Below are 18,850 nucleotides of genomic sequence, written 5' to 3'. Positions count from 1 at the left end.
GCCAATATGGGCATCCAGGTCCCGCTATTGGTTATTGACCGGAGACGTGTCTCGGTCATGTCTACATTGTTCTCGAACCCGTAGGGTCCGCACGCTTAAGGTTACGATGACAATTATATTATGAGTTTATGCATTTTGATGTACCGAAGGTTGTTCGGAGTCCCGGATGTGATCATGGACATGACGAGGAGTCTTGAAATGGTCGAGACGTAAAGATTGATATATTGGAAGCCTATGTTTGGATATCGGAAGTGTTCCGGATGAAATCGGGATTTTACCGGAGTACCGGGAGGTTACTGGAACCCCCCGGGAGCCATATGGGCCTTGATGGGCTTTAGTGGAAAGGAGAAAGGGGTAGCCCAAGGTGGCTGCGCACCTCCCCCCTCCCCTAGTCCTATTAGGACTAGGAGAAGGTGGCCGGCCCCCCTCTCCCTCTTTCCCCCTCGGGGAATCCTAGTCCAACTAGGATTGGGGGGGGGGAGTCCTACTCCCGAAAGGAGTAGGACTCCTCCTGCGCCCTCCTCCTGGCCGGCACCCCCCTTCCCCTTGGCTCCTTTATATACTGAGGCAGAGGCACCCCAGAAACACACAAGTTGATCCACGTGATCTATTCCTTAGCCGTGTGCGGTGCCCCCAGCCACCATAGTCCTCGATAATACTGTAGCGGAGTTTAGGCGAAGCCCTGCTGCTGTAGTGCATCAAGATCGTCACCACGCCGTCGTGCTGACGGAACTCTTCCCCGACACTTTGCTGGATCGGAGTCCGGGGATCGTCATCGAGCTGAACGTGTGCTCGAACTCGGAGGTGCCGTAGTTTCGGTGCTTGATCGGTTGGATCGTGAAGACGTACGACTACTTCCTCTACGTCGTGTCAGCGCTTCCGCAGTCGGTCTGCGTTGGGTACGTAGACAACACTCTCCCCTCTCGTTGCTATGCATCACATGATCTTGCGTGTGCGTAGGAATTTTCTTTAAATTACTACGAAACCCAACAGTGGCATCCGAGCCAGGTTATTTATGTTGATGTTATATGCACGAGTAGAACACAAGTGAGTTGTGGGCGATATAAGTCATACTGCCTACCAGCATGTCGCACTTTGGATCGGCGGCATTGCTGGACGAGACGACCCGGACCAACCTTACGCGTACGCTTACGCGAGACCGGTTCCGCCGACGTGCTTTGCACACAGGTGGCTTGCGGGCGGCTGTCTCTCCAACTTTAGTTGAACCAAATGTGGCTACGCCCGGTCCTTGCGAAGGTTAAAACGGAGTCTATTTGACAAACTATCGTTGTGGTTTTGATGCGTAGGTAGATTGGTTCTTGCTTAAGCCCGTAGCAGCCACGTAAAACTTGCAACAACAAAGTAGAGGACGTCTAACTTGTTTTTGCAGGGCATGTTGTGATGTGATATGGTCAAGGCATGATGCTGAATTTTATTGTATGAGATGATCATGTTTTGTAACCGAGTTATCGGCAACTGGCAGGAGCCATATGGTTGTCGCTTTATTGTATGCAATGCAATCGCGATGTAATGCTTTACTTTATTACTAAACGGTAGTGATAGTCGTGGAAGCATAAGATTGGCGAGACGACAACGATGCTACGATGGAGATCAAGGTGTCGCGCCGGTGATGATGGTGATCATGACGGTGCTTCAGAGATGGAGATCACAAGCACAAGATGATGATGGCCATATCATATCACTTATATTGATTGCATGTGATGTTTATCTTTTTATGCATCTTATCTTGCTTTGATTGACGGTAGCATTATAAGATGATCTCTCACTAAATTATCAAGATGTGTTCTCCCTGAGTATGCACCGTTGCCAAAGTTCGGCGTGCCAAGACACCACGTGATGATCGGGTGTGATAATCTCTACGTCCATCTACAACGGGTGCAAGCCAGTTTTGCACACGCAGAATACTCAGGTTAAACTTGACGAGCCTAGCATATGCAGATATGGCCTCGGAACACGGAGACCGAAAGGTCGAGCGTGAATCATATAGTAGATATGATCAACATAACGATGTTCACCATTGAAAACTACTCCATCTCACGTGATGATCGGTTATGGTTTAGTTGATTTGGATCACGTAATCACTTAGAAGATTGGAGGGATGTCTATCTAAGTGGGAGTTCTTAAGTAATTTGATTAATTGAACTTAAACTTATCATGAACTTAGTACCTGATAGTATCTTGCTTGTTTATGTTGATTGTAGATAGATGGCTCGTGCTGTTGTTCCGTTGAATTTTAATGCGTTCCTTGAGAAAGCAAAGTTGAAAGATGATGGTAGCAATTACACGGACTGGGTCCGTAACTTGAGGATTATCCTCATTGCTGCACAGAAGAATTACGTCCTGGAAGCACCGCTGGGTGCCAGGCCTGCTGCTGGAGCAACACCAGATGTTATGAACGTCTGGCAGAGCAAAGCTGATGACTACTCGATAGTTCAGTGTGCCATGCTTTACGGCTTAGAATCGGGACTTCAACGACGTTTTGAACGTCATGGAGCATATGAGATGTTCCAGGAGTTGAAGTTAATATTTCAAGCAAATGCCCGGATTGAGAGATATGAAGTCTCCAATAAGTTCTATAGTTGCAAGATGGAGGAGAACAGTTCTGTCAGTGAGCATATACTCAAAATGTCTGGGTATAATAATCACATGATTCAGATGGGAGTTAATCTTCCAGATGATTGCGTCATTGACAGAATTCTCCAATCACTGCCACCAAGCTACAAGAGCTTCGTGATGAACTATAATATGCAAGGGATGAACAAGACTATTCCCGAGCTCTTCGCGATGCTGAAAGCTGCGGAGGTAGAAATCAAGAAGGAGCATCAAGTGTTGATGGTTAACAAAACCACTAGTTTCAAGAAAAAGGGCAAAGGGAAGAAGAAGGGGAACTTCAAGAAGAACGGCAAACAAGTTGCTGCTCAGGAGAAGAAACCCAAGTCTGGACCTAAACCTGAAACTGAGTGCTTCTACTGCAAGCAGACTGGTCACTGGAAGCGGAACTGCCCCAAGTATTTGGCGGATAAGAAGGATGGCAAGGTGATCAAAGGTATATGTGATATACATGTTATTGATGTGTACCTTACTAGAGCTCGCAGTAGCACCTGGGTATTTGATACTGGTTCTGTTGCTAATATTTGCAATTCGAAACAGGGACTACGGAATAAGCGGGCACTGGCAAAGGACGAGGTGACGATGCGCATGGGAAACGGTTCCAAAGTCGATGTGATCGCGGTCGGCACGCTACCTCTACATCTACCTTCGGGATTAATATTAGACCTAAATAATTGTTATTTGGTGCCAGCGTTGAGCATGAACATTATATCTGGATCTTGTTTAATGTGAGACGGTTATTCATTTAAATCAGAGAATAATGGTTGTTCTATTTATATGAGTAATATCTTTTATGGTCATGCACCCTTGAAGAGTGGTCTATTCTTATTAAATCTCGATAGTAGTAATACACATATTCATAATGTTGAAGCCAAAAGATGCAGAGTTGATAATGAAAGTGCAACTTATTTGTGGCACTGTCATTTAGGTCATATCGATATAAAGCGCATGAAGAAACTCCATACTGATGGACTTTTGGAACCACTTGATTATGAATCACTTGGTACTTGCGAACCGTGCCTCATGGGCAAGATGACTAAAACACCGTTCTTCGGTACTATGGAGAGAGCAACAGATTTGTTGGAAATCATACATACCGATGTATATGGTCCGATGAATATTGAGGCTCGTGGCGGATATCGTTATTTTCTCACCTTCACAGATGATTTAAGCAGATATGGGTATATCTACGTAATGAAACATAAGTCTGAAACATTTGAAAAGTTCGAAGAATTTCAGAGTGAAGTTGAAAATCATCGTAACAAGAAAATAAAATTTCTACGATCTGATCGTGGAGGAGAATATTTGAGTTACGAGTTTGGTGTACATTTGAAAAACTGTGGAATAGTTTCGCAACTCACGCCACCCGGAACACCACAGCGTAATGGTGTGTCCGAACGTCGTAATCGTACTTTACTAGATATGGTGCGATCTATGATGTCTCTTACAGATTTACCGCTATCGTTTTGGGGTTATGCTTTAGAGACGGCCGCATTCACGTTAAATAGGGCACCATCAAAATCCGTTGAGACGACACCTTATGAACTATGGTTTGGCAAGAAACCAAAATTGTCGTTTCTTAAAGTTTGGGGCTGCGATGCTTATGTGAAAAAGCTTCAACCTGATAAGCTCGAACCCAAATCGGAGAAATGTGTCTTCATAGGATACCCAAAGGAGACTGTTGGGTACACCTTCTATCACAGATCTGAAGGCAAGACATTCGTTGCTAAGAATGGATCCTTTCTAGAGAAGGAGTTTCTCTCGAAAGAAGTGAGTGGGAGGAAAGTAGAACTCGACGAGGTAACTGTACCTGCTCCCTTATTGGAAAATAGTACATCACAGAAAACTGTTTCTGCGACATCTATACCAATTAGTGAGGAAGCTAATGATGTTGATCATGAAACTTCAGGTCAAGATACTATTGAACCTCGTAGATCGACCAGAGCAAGATCCGCACCAGAGTTGTACGGTAATCCTGTTCTGGAAGTCATGCTACTAGATCATGATGAACCTACGAACTATGAAGAAGCGATGGTGAGCCCAGATTCCGCAAAGTGGCTTGAAGCCATGAAATCTGAGATGGGATCCATGTATGAGAACAAAGTATGGACTTTGGTTGACTTGCTCGATGATCGGCAAGCGATTGAGAATAAATGGATCTTCAAGAAGAAGACTGACGCTGATGGTAATGTTACTGTCTACAAAGCTCGACTTGTCGCAAAAGGTTTTCGACAAGTTCAAGGGGTTGACTACGATGAGACCTTCTCACCCGTAGCGATGCTTAAGTCTGTCCGAATCATGTTAGCAATTGCCGCATTTTATGATTATGAAATTTGGCAGATGGATGTCAAAACTGCATTCCTGAATGGATTTCTGGAAGAAGAGTTGTATATGATACAACCGGAAGGTTTTGTCGATCCAAAGGGAGCTAACAAAGTGTGCAAGCTCCAGCGATCCATTTATGGACTGGTGCAAGCCTCTCGGAGTTGGAATAAACGCTTTGATAGTGTGATCAAAGCATTTGGTTTTATATAGACTTTCGGAGAAGTCTGTATTTACAAGAAAGTGAGTGGGAGCTCTGTAGCATTTCTGATATTATATGTGGATGACATATTGCTGATTGGAAATGATATAGAATTTCTGGACAGCATAAAGGGATACTTGAATAAGAGTTTTTCAATGAAAGACCTCGGTGAAGCTGCTTACATATTAGGCATTAAGATCTATAGAGATAGATCAAGACGCTTAATTGGACTTTCACAAAGCACATACCTTGACAAGATTTTGAAACGGTTCAAAATGGATCAAGCAAAGAAAGGGTTCTTGCCTGTGTTACAAGGTGTGAAGTTGAGTCAGACTCAATGCCCGACCACTGCAGAAGATAGAGAGAAAATGAAAGATGTTCCCTATGCTTCAGCCATAGGCTCTATCATGTATGCAATGCTGTGTACCAGACCTGATGTGTGCCTTGCTATAAGTTTAGCAGGGAGGTACCAAAGTAATCCAGGAGTGGATCACTGGACAGCGGTCAAGAACATCCTGAAATACCTGAAAAGGACTAAGGATATGTTTCTCGTATATGGAGGTGACAAAGAGCTCACCGTAAAAGGTTACGTTGATGCAAGCTTTGACACTGATCCAGACGATTCTAAATCGCAAACCGGATACGTGTTTACATTAAACGGTGGAGCTGTCAGTTGGTGCAGTTCTAAACAAAGCGTCGTAGCGGGATCTACATGTGAAGCGGAGTACATAGCTGCTTCGGAAGCAGCAAATGAAGGAGTCTGGATGAAGGAGTTCATATCCGATCTAGGTGTCATACCTAGTGCATCGGGACCAATGAAAATCTTTTGTGACAATACTGGTGCAATTGCCATGGCAAAGGAATCCAGATTTCATAAAAGGACCAAACACATCAAGAGACGCTTCAATTCCATCCGGGATCTAGTCCAGGTGGGAGACATAGAGATTTGCAAGATACGTACGGATCTGAATGTTGCAGACCCGTTGACTAAGCCTCTTCCACGAGCAAAACATGATCAGCACCAAGGCTCCATGGGTGTTAGAATCATTACAGTGTAATCTAGATTATTGACTCTAGTGCAAGTGGGAGACTGAAGGAAATATGCCCTAGAGGCAATAATAAAGTTATTATTTATTTCCTTATAATCATGATAAATGTTTATTATTCATGCTAGAATTGTATTAACCGGAAACATAATACATGTGTGAATACATAGACAAACAAAGTGTCACTAGTATGCCTCTACTTGACTAGCTCGTTAATCAAAGATCGTTATGTTTCCTAACCATGAACAATGAGTTGTTATTTGATTAACGAGGTCACATCATTAGTTGAATGATCTGATTGACATGACCCATTCCATTTGCTTAGCACCCGATCATTTAGTATGTTGCTATTGCTTTCTTCATGACTTATACATGTTCCTATAACTATGAGATTATGCAACTCCCGTTTACCGGAGGAACACTTTGGGTACTACCAAACGTCACAACGTAACTGGGTGATTATAAAGGAGTACTACAGGTGTCTCCAATGGTACATGTTGGGTTGACATATTTCGAGATTAGGTTTTGTCACTCCGATTGTCGGAGAGGTATCTCTAGGGCCCTCTCGGTAATACACATCACATAAGCCTTGCAAGCATTGTAACTAAGATGTTAGTTGTGAGATGATGTATTACGGAACGAGTAAAGAGACTTGCCGGTAACGAGATTGAGCTAGGTATTGGATACTGACGATCGAATCTCGGGCAAGTGACATACCGATGACAAAGGGAACAACGTATGTTGTTATGCGGTCTGACCGATAAAGATCTTCGTGGAATATGTAGGAGCCAATATGGGCATCCAGGTCCCGCTATTGGTTATTGACCGGAGACGTGTCTCGGTCATGTCTACATTGTTCTCGAACCCGTAGGGTCCGCACGCTTAAGGTTACGATGACAGTTATATTATGAGTTTATGCATTTTGATGTACCGAAGGTTGTTCGGAGTCCCGGATGTGATCATGGACATGACGAGGAGTCTCGAAATGGTCAAGATGTAAAGATTGATATATTGAAAGCCTATGTTTGGATATCGAAAGTGTTTCGGGTGAAATCGGGATTTTACCGGAGTACCGGGAGGTTACCGGAACCCCCCGGGAGCCATATGGGCCTTGATGGGCTTTAGTGGAAAGGAGAAAGGGGCAGCCCAAGGTGGCTGTGCACCTCCCCCCTCCCCTAGTCCTATTAGGACTAGGAGAAGGTGGACGGCCCCCCTCTCCCTCTTTCCCCCTCGGGGAATCCTAGTCCAACTAGGATTGGGGGGGGGGGGAGTCCTACTCCCGGAAGGAGTAGGACTCCTCCTGCGCCCTCCTCCTGGCCGGCACCCCCTCCTCCTTGGCTCCTTTATATACTGAGGCAGAGGCACCCCAGAAACACACAAGTTGATCCACGTGATCTATTCCTTAGCCGTGTGCGGTGCCCCCAACCACCATAGTCCTCGATAATACTGTAGCGGAGTTTAGGCGAAGCCCTGCTGCTGTAGTGCATCAAGATCGTCACCACGCCGTCGTGCTGACGGAACTCTTCCCCGACACTTTGCTGGATCGGAGTCCGGGGATCGTCATCGAGCTGAACGTGTGCTCGAACTCGGAGGTGTCGTAGTTTCGGTGCTTGATCGGTTGGATCGTGAAGACGTACGACTACTTCCTCTACGTCGTGTCAGCGCTTCCGCAGTCGGTCTGCGTTGGGTACGTAGACAACACTCTCCCCTCTCGTTGCTATGCATCACATGATCTTGCGTGTGCGTAGGAAATTTTTTGAAATTACTACGAAACCCAACAGAAATTCATCAAGGAGTGTTTGGATTTCTGCTGGCATCTTCACTTTTACCCTCATCTTTCGGTGTGATTGCGTAGAGCGCAACGAAATGCAGGATGTCCCCATCTGCCTCCATTGCTCGAAGTTGTGTGGCTGTCACTTCAGGAACAGGCTGCAGCCGTGGTTGAATTCCTGTCAGTAGCACTTCTTTGCCATTGTGTTGAAATTTCAGCGTTTTGTTGACCCAATCCACCCACATGGGTCCGCACTGCTCAAGCCAGTCCATCCCGACGATCATATCATAGCATCCTAGAGGCAACACTCTCAGATCAGTTTGGAACTGTTGTCCTTGTGTCTTCCAAATGCAGCCTGGTAACATGCCCGTGCAAGATAAAGTGCCCCCATCTGCAATCTTTATGGGCACCGGAGCCAGGGGCTGTACCTTGGCCTGCAGTCTCTCCGCACTCTGATCACTGATGAAACTATGGGAGCTGCCGGAGTCAACTAGGATCAGCATCTCGACGCCCGCGATTCGTCCCAGCAACCGTGCCGTGCGGGGTGTCGTCTGCCCTGTCGTGGCCAGCTTGGAAATAGACATCAATACTTCTTCCGGATCCTCGTCCCCCATTTGCTGTTGAATTGGGTAGTCAGCTTGTAACAGTTCCAGGAGCTCCTCGACGATGTGAAGTTGCACAGTGGGGGCGCACTGGTGGCCTGCCCTCCACCATTCCCCACACTTGAAGCATAGCCTGCGTGCTCGTCGGTAGTTCCGGAGGGCCGCAACCCGATCATCGCCGCGCCCGCCTCGCTCCCGAGCGTGAGCAGCTTCTTGTCCTCGCCTGTCCTCTGCAGCTGCAGGTGGCCCTGGAAGGGGTTGCACCGGCGGAATGCCCGCGGGCATTAGTGGGCGCGATGGTGCACGAGGCACCTCCTGTCGTCGGTACTCTCGTCTAGGCAGTGCCTCCATCAGCTCCTCCTGCAGGGATGCCAACGAAAACGCATAGTCCAAGTCTTTTGGTTGATGTAACACGACACCTACTCGAATTTCATGTTTCAATCCTTCTAAAAATTGTGTGGTGAAGAAAACTGGATCAAACGAAGAATTATGGGCTAATAATTGATGCATGAGTTCCTCGAATTGTGTCATATACTCTCCTACTGTCCCATTCTGTTTGAGTGTGAGAAATTGGCGCAAATATGTCTAGTACTGCTCGCGCCCAAACTTGTCACATAGGTCTGTGCACAATCCCTCCCAGGACATCGGTGTGCCACGAGCCTCACGCATCTGCAACCAGCGAGCCTCGGCACCCGTAAAATGCAGAGTAGCGACTCTAACCCACATATCAGATTGCACCCCGTAGACATCAAAGTACTTCTCACAACGTGTGCGCCAGAATTGTGGGTTTTCCCCATCAAAAACTGGAAAATCCAGCCTGGGCAGGGACCAACTAGGAGGATTTGTGTGAACTGTGTGCAGATCCGAAACTCCTATCGGACTCTCAGAGTGAATTGCAAGAACACGAGATCCAGCCAAGGACGTACCCTTGACCGGAGGCGGCAACTGAGTGGTGACCACTCCGTATGCCCGCCCTCCGGTGTCGTCGATCTCGCCATGGCCGTCGGGCCCGTGGTTGCGCGTGCCGGCCTCTCCTTCTGTTGTGGCCGCCGGGCGTACCACCCCGTCCTCCTCCGGGATCGGATCCGGAGGCGCCGCCAGAGCCGGATGCAGGGCGATCCACCCCACTTGCGTCCGCAGCTTGTCGATTTGCTGCTGGATGTGGGTCACCGCCGGTCGCCAGAGCTCGAGGGAGGTTTGGATCGCCTCGAGGCGGGCGTCGTTGGCCGTCCTCCCGTCGTTGACCGCCTTGGCGAGAGCAGCGATCTGCTCCTCCATCAGCGTCGCTTGCTTCGATTGTTTGGTGAGGTAGCGGGGTTTCGGGTACGCGGTCTCCAGAGCGTCTTGACCTCTGATACCAGATGTAACGAGTCCGATCTATTTCTCAACTGTAGGGGAAAGGAGGGAAAGGGAGTTGGTAGTAGGGGAGAAAGGGGATAGGAGGCCGGGAGGAAGAACAGCTTCTCTCCGGATGCGATTCAGTTAGTCATCCAACATGCCTTACAACTGGCCGGGTCCTGGCCTAAATACCCACACCAACCCACTCGTCTACTCCTCGCCCAAGTCATCCTTGACTTGGTCAACTCCAGCCTGTCCTTGATCCTTGCGGTCGCTGCCTGCGGGTCCCGTCGCTCGGTCCTTCATGCTAGCTATGGCGGTTGGCCCCATCGTTACAGGAAGCATGTTACGCGGCACGACAGAGATAGATTGATTGATGGTTGCTTCATCTCGAGCCACGCAAATCCCTTCGAGCACGGCCGAGATGATGGAAACGGAGCAGGGTAGTTGGGTTAGCAGTATTCAGCTGTTTGTTTCCTTGTACTGAAATGCTGTCAAGCATCTAGCTTAGTTTTTGTGCTTGTATACTTGTATTGATCGATTCAACCAGTCCCTAACATGTGCGTAAACCAGGGTTTTGGTTACCGCTCGAAATTTCGAGATTTACGATGGTTATTGCATATTTCAGTCCCCCTGGGTAAATGGGCATTTCCAGCAAAATAAATTGAATTTTTGAATTTTTTGAATTCAAACGTTCATGTATAGTAAAGTGTGGCAGCACCTCACAGCATGCGCGTAGACAACGTTTCACTGAGCTAGTAGCTCTTTATGATAAATATAAAATGAAGTGCTATCTATATCTATTTTGAAAGAATTTGAATTCAAAATTTAATTATAAATTTTGTTAGAAATTTGTTCAAAATTTTCTTGAAATTTCATGGTAACCACGTTTACCGGCCCCCCCGTAAAAATGCCCCATTCAGTAACCAAAACCTTGGTGTAAACGCATGGGAACACTTTCCGAGGTACAATACAAGGCAACCTGGTCCTTTTGTAAGTGTATATTATTATTTATTTGGAGAAAATTGTACAGTACATGTATAGGCAGTCGGTTCAACTTTTTTTTGAGGCAGTCAGTTCAACTGACCTGGTCGAATTGTCTCTTTTTTTTTAGACAAATGGGTTTCAATTGTCTGTCTCTAAATCTATGGCATCCTCCTGGGCCCTGGTTCCGTTTTTGGCATGGCAACATCCAGGCAACCCGGCCCGGCCCAGCCCAAAGTAGCCACCATTATCCTCGTCAACCGGTCCAATTTCCATCCCCATCCCAGCTCTCCACGACGGCCGACGACAATATGGATGTCGCCGTCGCCGCCGCCGCCGTGGTTCCCGCCCGGACCCCAGCCCTCCGTCTCCCCGCATCCACCACCGCCTCCCGCCCCTCCTCCGCGAGGCCCCTCACCCCGACCGCCGGCCGTCCAGCTCGGGTCCTCTCGCTCGCCCGCCGCGCGCCCATCGCCGCTGCCTCCCTCGGTAACTCTCTCACCGACCCTTGTCTTCTTCCCCTTCCGTTCCTTAAAACGCTGCCCGCCTTCCGTTAACTCACCTGCCCGTCCCGTGCCATTGGAGAGCAAACCGTTTCCAACCCCGCCCCAGCTACACTGTTGAGCTGCTGTGTCCAGCTCTGAAATCCATTCCCTGTCAGTTCCAAATTACAAGTGTTATAACTATCACTATGCTCGGCTCCGAGGTCTCGCAAGCGCCGACATTAGGTAGTAGTTACTTCACCCGACCTGTATGCGGCAAGCAATTTCTGGCCTCTGGTCATGGTGGAATGGGTTATCAAGGGACAATGAACATATTTCAGTACCTGGTGAAGTAAATTAAGTTATCTAGCTACTATGTGCTGAAGGTTACATATATCACCGATGGAGGGTCCAGTGTCGTCCTCTTTATCTCCAAATGCCTGAGTTCTTTCCACAGTCGTCCTCTTTATCTCCAGATGTCGAGTTCTTTCCACAGCGATGTGTGCAATTAAGTTACCTCTTACATCTCTTCTTTGTTGCTGCTAGGGGTATCCCAAGATACAGGGGTCGCGATGCCCGGTGCCAACATTGTTACCCAGAACGATTTACTCATCGTCGGCCCAGGTGTGCTTGGGCGACTGGTAGCCAAGAAGTGGCTAAAGGTATGAATACCCGTGGCTAAAGAACCTCTTTCTGACATCAACCTGTTTAACATAATCATGTCTCGGCTAATCAAGCACTCAACCTCATCTTCTGTAGGAACATCCAGGATGCAAAGTTTATGGCCAGACCGCAAGCACAGACCATCACAGCGAGCTAACCGATATTGGCATCATTCCCTCCTTGAAGGGATCCACTATCTCTCAAAAGGCTCCATATGTTATCTTCTGCGCTCCTCCATCTCGTTCTGATGATTACCCCGGTGATTTGAGGTAAGCAAGTGTGATTGTAGTTATGGCTCCATGCAGTAGATTTGGTACCAATCTCCAGTTTGTGGTCATTGCCTGACGTCTGCGCTGTTTGGGTTGAGATCTCACATCCGCGTGAAACTGAATTCTTTGAAGTATGGAAGTTTAATTGCTGATATGAACCTTAGGGCACATGAACGATGAACCATATAGTGAACATTGGTTAAGATGAACACATTGACATAATGACCTTCATGTTGATGTATGTATGTATGGTCCACGATGGTGGCGTTAAAATTGAATCAAGCTGGTAGACAATCCGAGACAATGGCTGGTCAGATATTATGGAGATGGTCACTGTAGCAGTGTAATTTAATCTGTAGTAATGGATGTGTCAGATTTAATACTGGCAATGTCAGTATCATAGTGCTGTACGGAGTAGCAGAGGGAAATGTGTGGTGTAACATGGTTGAGCCAGGACTTTCTGGTCTTTTGGTTATTTGTAAATAAATTAAGTGATTTTATCTTGATTCTAATACATCTACATATGTACATATTGCTATGGGACTTCATACTGCCAAATTTTTTATTTTAGTTAACTATTGCATTTTGGATGTGCACTCTGATTGGAACAACTAACTCCACCAGGCCCTTAAGATTTTATGATTTATACCAGAAACTGTTCTTCTATGCAATAAGGATCTGTTATTACGAGTAATATATGCAGATGGGTGCCACCAACCTCTTTCTGATGTCAACACACCCCTGTGCATCATCACTTTGGTTAGTAGGATTTTTTTCCATTGTTAATGAATTACACTAGCTTTGTAGGGAAAATGCAAAGTTCTGCATCTCAATGAACTGGTAGAAAGTAACTAGACTAGTTTCGCTGTGATACTTTGCAGTGTGCATCTATCTTATGCTAAACAGATTGCATATCATGGGCATGTGATGTATCCTCATTTCAGAAAATGCATGCAGAGTGGCTGCCTCAAATTGGAGTGGAGAAGGTTCTTTCCTGTTTACGTCAAGTACTGCTCTTTATGACTGTAGCGACAACAGATTGTGCAATGAGGTATTACTGCTAGACTGCATATTCTGCATAGATCATAGGTGTCTACCAGTTGTTGCTCTTTTGGGTGATAAAAGCTCCGCTAAATGAAAAGAGAAATTTACACGTCTAATATAGTATGCAACTTCAGATTTGTTATAGTTTGGGAGTACAAGCATTTCTTAGTTTATTTTTGCAGATGAAGAATTTCTTACCTAGAAACACACAACTAGCTCCTAATATTTTCTTAATTTTATTTTAATTATTTTCACCATGTTTTTTCTCTTCATTGTGCAGGATTGTCCATCTATTCCAGTTGGCAGGGGTCCTCGTACTGATGTTCTTCTTAGAGCAGAAAATGTTGTTCTGGAGGCAGAAGGCTGTGTTCTCAGGCTAGCAGGACTATATATATCCTCCACCTATAAATATTGGTTATTTAAAATTGCAAGCATGAACACAGAGCTTTTATACTCCCTCCATACCAAAATATAAGATGTTTTTGCAGAGGTAGTACAATATAAGATGAATATAACTCATACAGTATTTCCTTGACTTAAACACACAAAATAGATAGAGGTGCTCACTATTTCTGGTTGAGGAAGGGAACACTGGACTCGCGACCAGACCATATTATCAATCAGATCCATTATGAGGTTAAATCATAGAAATTTACCCCAGATTCATCCTTTTATATTCTTTTTCAATCTTATCATAGCAAACGATCCTACTTTATTGATTTATCAAGCAAAGTACGTCAGATCAAACAAACAGAAACAACTTTATTGATTTGTTAAGCAAAATATGTCACATCAATCAGCATCATGTGAGTTGTAATGTTATCTTATATATTCTCAGGATGCGGCGTCTCTTGCAATTGCCATAATGAAAAAGAGACCTCGGGGTCGTATATTTTTGGGCTGTGACAATAAGCCTCTTTCCAGGTTAGTGCTAAGCTGCTTGTTTTACATCAACTGGTATTCATCTAGCTCGATTCTGTCGGTGTGTCATGGCTCTACTGGTAGCTGAATGGGCAACTCATTCTTTCAATTAAAATGCATAAATTTGAACTTTGCAGGCAGGAAATAATGGACGCTGTTAACAAAAGTGGGAAGTTCGACACGGAATTCCAAGGTTTCACTGGTTAGTTTCGTTCCCGCTCCAGCGTGTGAAGTGTTTCGGTGCGCATATGTCACCATTTCTTGTAGTAATAATCTTGAATCCACCTTCTCTACAGGTACCAACGGTCCGTCGGGGAAAAGGATGGAGAATTCCAAAACCCGGGCCGATATCGGGTGGGAGCCCCAATACCCAAGCTTCACAGAGTTCCTCGGCGTCGACAGTTAATACCCGGTCGCACATGTTGAACAAATTCTTGTTACGCTGAGTGAATAGCAGCATCAAGGTGATCGTAGGGATGTGTCGTCGTACCACCGGGTTTTGTTGCCCCAGCACAGCAGTTTTAGAAACTTTGCAAACACTGCATAATAGTGTTGTAGCGGTGTATATTTGTTCTTTAGGTGGTCATCCTCCGTTAGATTTGCTGATATACTAGTCGCATTCGTCTCTTCGTCCGTTTCCTTTCGGTCCGATGCTCATTTTTTATCCACGTTTCCGAGCACGTTTGTTCTGAAAGTTTTTACCGATTTTGGTTTCCTGGTACAGCATGGCCTGAACTTTGGTTTGAGGTGCATTTTATAGGTCTTCATTGAAATCATTTGGTTGATACCAGTTGCTTTCCGTCAAACTGGTGGCGCCACTCTGAACTGAAGTTTTGTCCGAAGCCACGTCTGAAGTGGAATTCCAATGCCTCCAGACAGTGACACCCCACCAACAACACAATAAAAAAAACTTGAAAAAATAGGAAATTATTTATACATGAGCACTTGCGAAATTGCCACAGGAATGATAATATGGTGGCAACCTTCCTTTTTTCTTTCCAACACCTGCAAGTTGCAGCATGGAGTGTAGTGAAACTCTGTTTTTTTTCCTTCTACATCTAGCACCTGACATGTGGGCCCCAGGGATGAAAGTGTTTACGCATGAACCTCTGCAAATCGCAACAGGAATGTAGTGGCAATCTTCCTCCTTTATTTTTCAACTCTCGCAAGTTGCAACTGGAGTGTAGCGAAACTTATAGTTGTTTTTTTTTGCTGTTAGCCATCATCTGACGTGTGGGCCCCGGTGGCCATACGCCTGCCGACTGCCGTCCTGGGTGTTGGGCCGGCCTAGCCGCCCGCCCAGCTAGATAGCCGTGTGTTGCTCAAAAAAAAAAAAGCTAGATAGCCGTGTTGGACCCGTGCGCCTGGGTGTCAGTGCTGCTGCCTAGTACTAGTAAACAAGTGATCTGCCTCCACCCCTCTCTCCCCTTTCTCCACAGTCGAAGCAACAGAGCAGAAACACACATCTCAATAAGATTCAGAGAGAGCATCTCTATCTGCCACTCTCCGTGGCAGAGGGGTTCGTCGCCATGGGGTCGGGATCTTGCTGCTGCATCGGCTGCGGCGGCAAGGACGACGACGGCGGCGGCGACGGGGGCGGCGTGGGGCTGGACCCCAAGGGGTTCCTGCTGGCCATGCTGATCGCCCTGGTGCTGGTCATGCTCTGCCACATGCCCAAGCCCCGCCGCAACAACTACGTCGTCTACCGCTGCTAGCCAGCCAGATGAGTCTCTCCGGCCGTTCATGGGGTGGTCGCGCGGATTGTCGAGGTTTCACCGTCGATCGCCGTGGATCGATGATGCCCAAGTAAACAAAAAGGTCCCGTTTCCTCTCCCTCTCACCCTGCTCTGCTCTGGTTCCATCATTGCTCAATCCTTTGTAATAAATAGGAACGTAATTAGCTGAGATTTACTGCTGCTGCTCTGAAGTTTGGCCGCTGCTGGTCCATGATACGTATAAATGCAGAAAGATCCTAGATCCATGCTTGTTCCCCTGCCTTTTTCTTTCTTGTGCACAAGAAAGAGAACCTTGTTCTGAGTTCTTCGTGGTTGCACCTTCTTTCTGTCTCTCCGGAATCCATGGTGTAGTTTGATTCAGTCTACAACTTCTTATTATTTTGATCTGATCTGATGACACACCCAACCTAGGAATGGACGAATGAATCAACCAAGCAAGAAAAAGAAGAAGAAGAAGAAGAAGAAGATGTTAATTAAAATGGGCCAAAGCGCACTTACCCCCCTATTTTATAGTGCTCCTGACCAGAGAAATGGATGCTGATGTTTTTGTTGTACGCCGATATGGCCTGGGAATTTGTTTTGTTCGGCACATGAATTATTGGTTTCGCGATGGAACCAAACTGCACACACATTCCCCGCCGCTTTCACACGCCTGCCTCAAGAAAAAAAGAGAGAGAATGGAGGCTGTGAAACGGCGACGCCGACGTGTGTTACTCTGTCCACACACGGGCACACCACACTACCATATGGCCTTTGGCGATTTATATTTCTATTATAAATAAAAATGCAACTTATCGATTCAGCCGCCATTTCTGACATGTTAGGTAATTGTTGCATATGCACCGTCCTTTTTCTAAAGATTTTTTCTAAGTGGCACGCACAATGCATACGTCAGATCGACGGAAAACACCTCGCTGTCGAGGGGAACGTCTTTCGCTGAAAGAACATTCCATCTCGATAATAAGACTGCAGCAGGCAGCCATCAGCGCGCGGAGACAGACATTTCACATTTGTGGCATATATATTTTCCTTGTCTTCTCTGTTGATGCATACACACCAATCAATCACGTACTTCGTCACAAGTCGCTGTTCCTTCCGCGGACGCATGCATTTCCGGCTTGCACACGAGCAAATCAAGCTGGATGACACACAGGGCCGACGATTCATGGCGCCTCGCCGTGCACCTTCAGCTGTCGGGTGTAGACAGGCGCCGTGCCGACCTGCCGACGTGCGGGACAACGCGGAGAGATCGAGCGCGTGCTCGGCAGTGCAGCTGTGCAGGCAGGGCAGCGGAGGAAACCGGCCGCCGCTTTTGCTCCTCCGGGAACCGGGAAAGATCTCGTCGTCGACCGCCGGCCCACGAGGAGGAGCCTCGGGATTCGGTTCGCCGGGGCCGATCCGGTGAAAACAAAAAGAATTTTGGACGCATCTAGGATCCAGTAGATATAGAAAAACTGAAAAGAGCAAAATAAACCGCCTACATGGCATGCACAAATCCGCAGTAAAATTGGAGAAAAAAAACTGAACAGCATAAGTTTAAGCCAACTCCACCGCGCGACCTTAAACGGACGTCCGCTTTGTTCGGATTTTATCTGTTTGGGGTGTCCATGGGTAGCAAAGCGAACATCCGCTTTATTCGGATTTTGTCTGTTTGGGGTGCCCATGGGTAGCAAAACGGACATCCATGTTCGTCTGGGGTTGGACGCGCCCAACGCGGCTGACTACCCCAAATCGTCCGCCTGCTCGCTCGTCCCCGCCTTGTCGCGCCCGCCCGCCGACGCGCGCCGCCGCCTCGCCACGCCGCATGTGCGCCGCGCTCGCTCCCCGCCTGCTTGCCTGCCGCCCCGCACCCTCGCAGCAGCGCGCGCCCCCGCGGCCGTCTGGCCGCGCTCGCGCCCAGCCCCTGCCCTCGTCTGGCCGCGCGCGCCCCGCCCTGCCGCCCGCGAGCGCCCCCGCCCTCGCCTGGCCGCGCTCGCGTCGGCAGCCCCGCGCCCTAGCCGCCCCCCTGCCGTGCGCGCGCCCTCGCCTGTTCGCGCCCGCGCCGGCAGCCCCGCGCCCTACCCGCCCCCCTGCCGTGCCCGCACCCCTGCCCTCGCCTGGCCGCGTCCGCGCCGGCAGCCCCGCACCCTAGCCGCCCCCCTGCCGCGCCCGCGCCGGCGCCTTGCCGCCCCGCGCCTCGCAGCCCCGCGCGCCGCGCGAGCGCCCCGCCGCCCAGCGCACGCGCCCGCGCCCCGCCGCCCCGCGCCCTGCCGCCCCGTACCGCCAGCGCCTCACCTCGCCCCGACCCTGCCTGCCTCGCGCCGCGCGTGCCCACCGCGCCGCCGCTCGGCCCGCGCTCGGCTCGCCCCGCCTCGCTCGCGCTCGCCTTGCCGCCGCTCGACTCGCCCTGCGCGCGCCTCACCTTGCCCCGCCCCCGCCGCGCCTCGCCCCGCTCGCACACGCCTCGCCGCCGGCCGCGCCTCGCCACGCTCGCCCACAACGGGAGCTGTCGGTGCTTGTCCACAGGCGGAGAGAGAAATGGAGGAGAGAGAGAGGTGGAGATGACACATGGGGCCGGGGGACATGCAGCGGACGAGGACGCCACAGAGACGTCAGTTTCGTGTCCGCTTTTACCCCAAAGCCAGCTCAAGTTTGGGTCGCGAATGGGGTCGAACGGACAGAAAACGGACAGAAAAATAAGATGGGGTCGCGCGATGGGTCGTCTCGTTTGTCCGTTTTACCCAAACGGACGGGGTCGGACAGGATGGGGTCGCACGGTGGAGTTGGCCTTAGAATTTTCGCTAAGTCAGGTAACACCTGTCACTAACGGGAACCTTGGGGGTAAAAAATGGAATTCACT

The 18,850-nt window shown here is 48.4% G+C and overlaps 1 protein-coding gene across 1 annotated transcript; it reads left to right on the top strand.

Annotated features, from left to right (window-relative positions):
• Positions 1 to 11,154: 11,154 nt before the first annotated feature.
• LOC125535179 (uncharacterized) lies at positions 11,155 to 16,393 on the top strand. Its single transcript, XM_087542783.1, has 9 exons — positions 11,155 to 11,385; positions 11,925 to 12,040; positions 12,138 to 12,310; positions 13,268 to 13,361; positions 13,635 to 13,746; positions 13,902 to 13,990; positions 14,193 to 14,278; positions 14,413 to 14,477; positions 14,572 to 16,393. The coding sequence occupies exons 1-9, from the start codon at positions 11,208 to 11,210 to the stop codon at positions 14,679 to 14,681; spliced, it is 1,023 nt and encodes a 340-aa protein (XP_087398909.1). The 5' UTR covers positions 11,155 to 11,207; the 3' UTR covers positions 14,682 to 16,393.
• Positions 16,394 to 18,850: the final 2,457 nt, after the last annotated feature.

This window comes from Triticum urartu, chromosome 2A, assembly GCF_056163025.1.
Source record: "Triticum urartu cultivar PI428250 chromosome 2A, HENAU_Tu73, whole genome shotgun sequence".
Lineage (NCBI taxonomy): Eukaryota > Viridiplantae > Streptophyta > Magnoliopsida > Poales > Poaceae > Triticum > Triticum urartu.
The sequence above is the reverse complement of the archived record's forward strand: the minus strand, read 5'-3'. Positions and strand labels throughout refer to the sequence as shown.

What these genes read in the sequence shown, in the direction of transcription:
- LOC125535179 (XM_087542783.1), top strand. Translation starts at nt 11,208, where the DNA reads ATGGATGTCGCCGTCGCCGCCGCCGCCGTGGTTCCCGCCCGGACCCCA. An exon ending in CATCGCCGCTGCCTCCCTCG is followed by an intron (nt 11,386 to 11,924) that starts GTAACTCTCTCA and finishes TGTTGCTGCTAG; the next exon opens with GGGTATCCCAAGATACAGGG. An exon ending in GGAATTCCAAGGTTTCACTG is followed by an intron (nt 14,478 to 14,571) that starts GTTAGTTTCGTT and finishes CCTTCTCTACAG; the next exon opens with GTACCAACGGTCCGTCGGGG.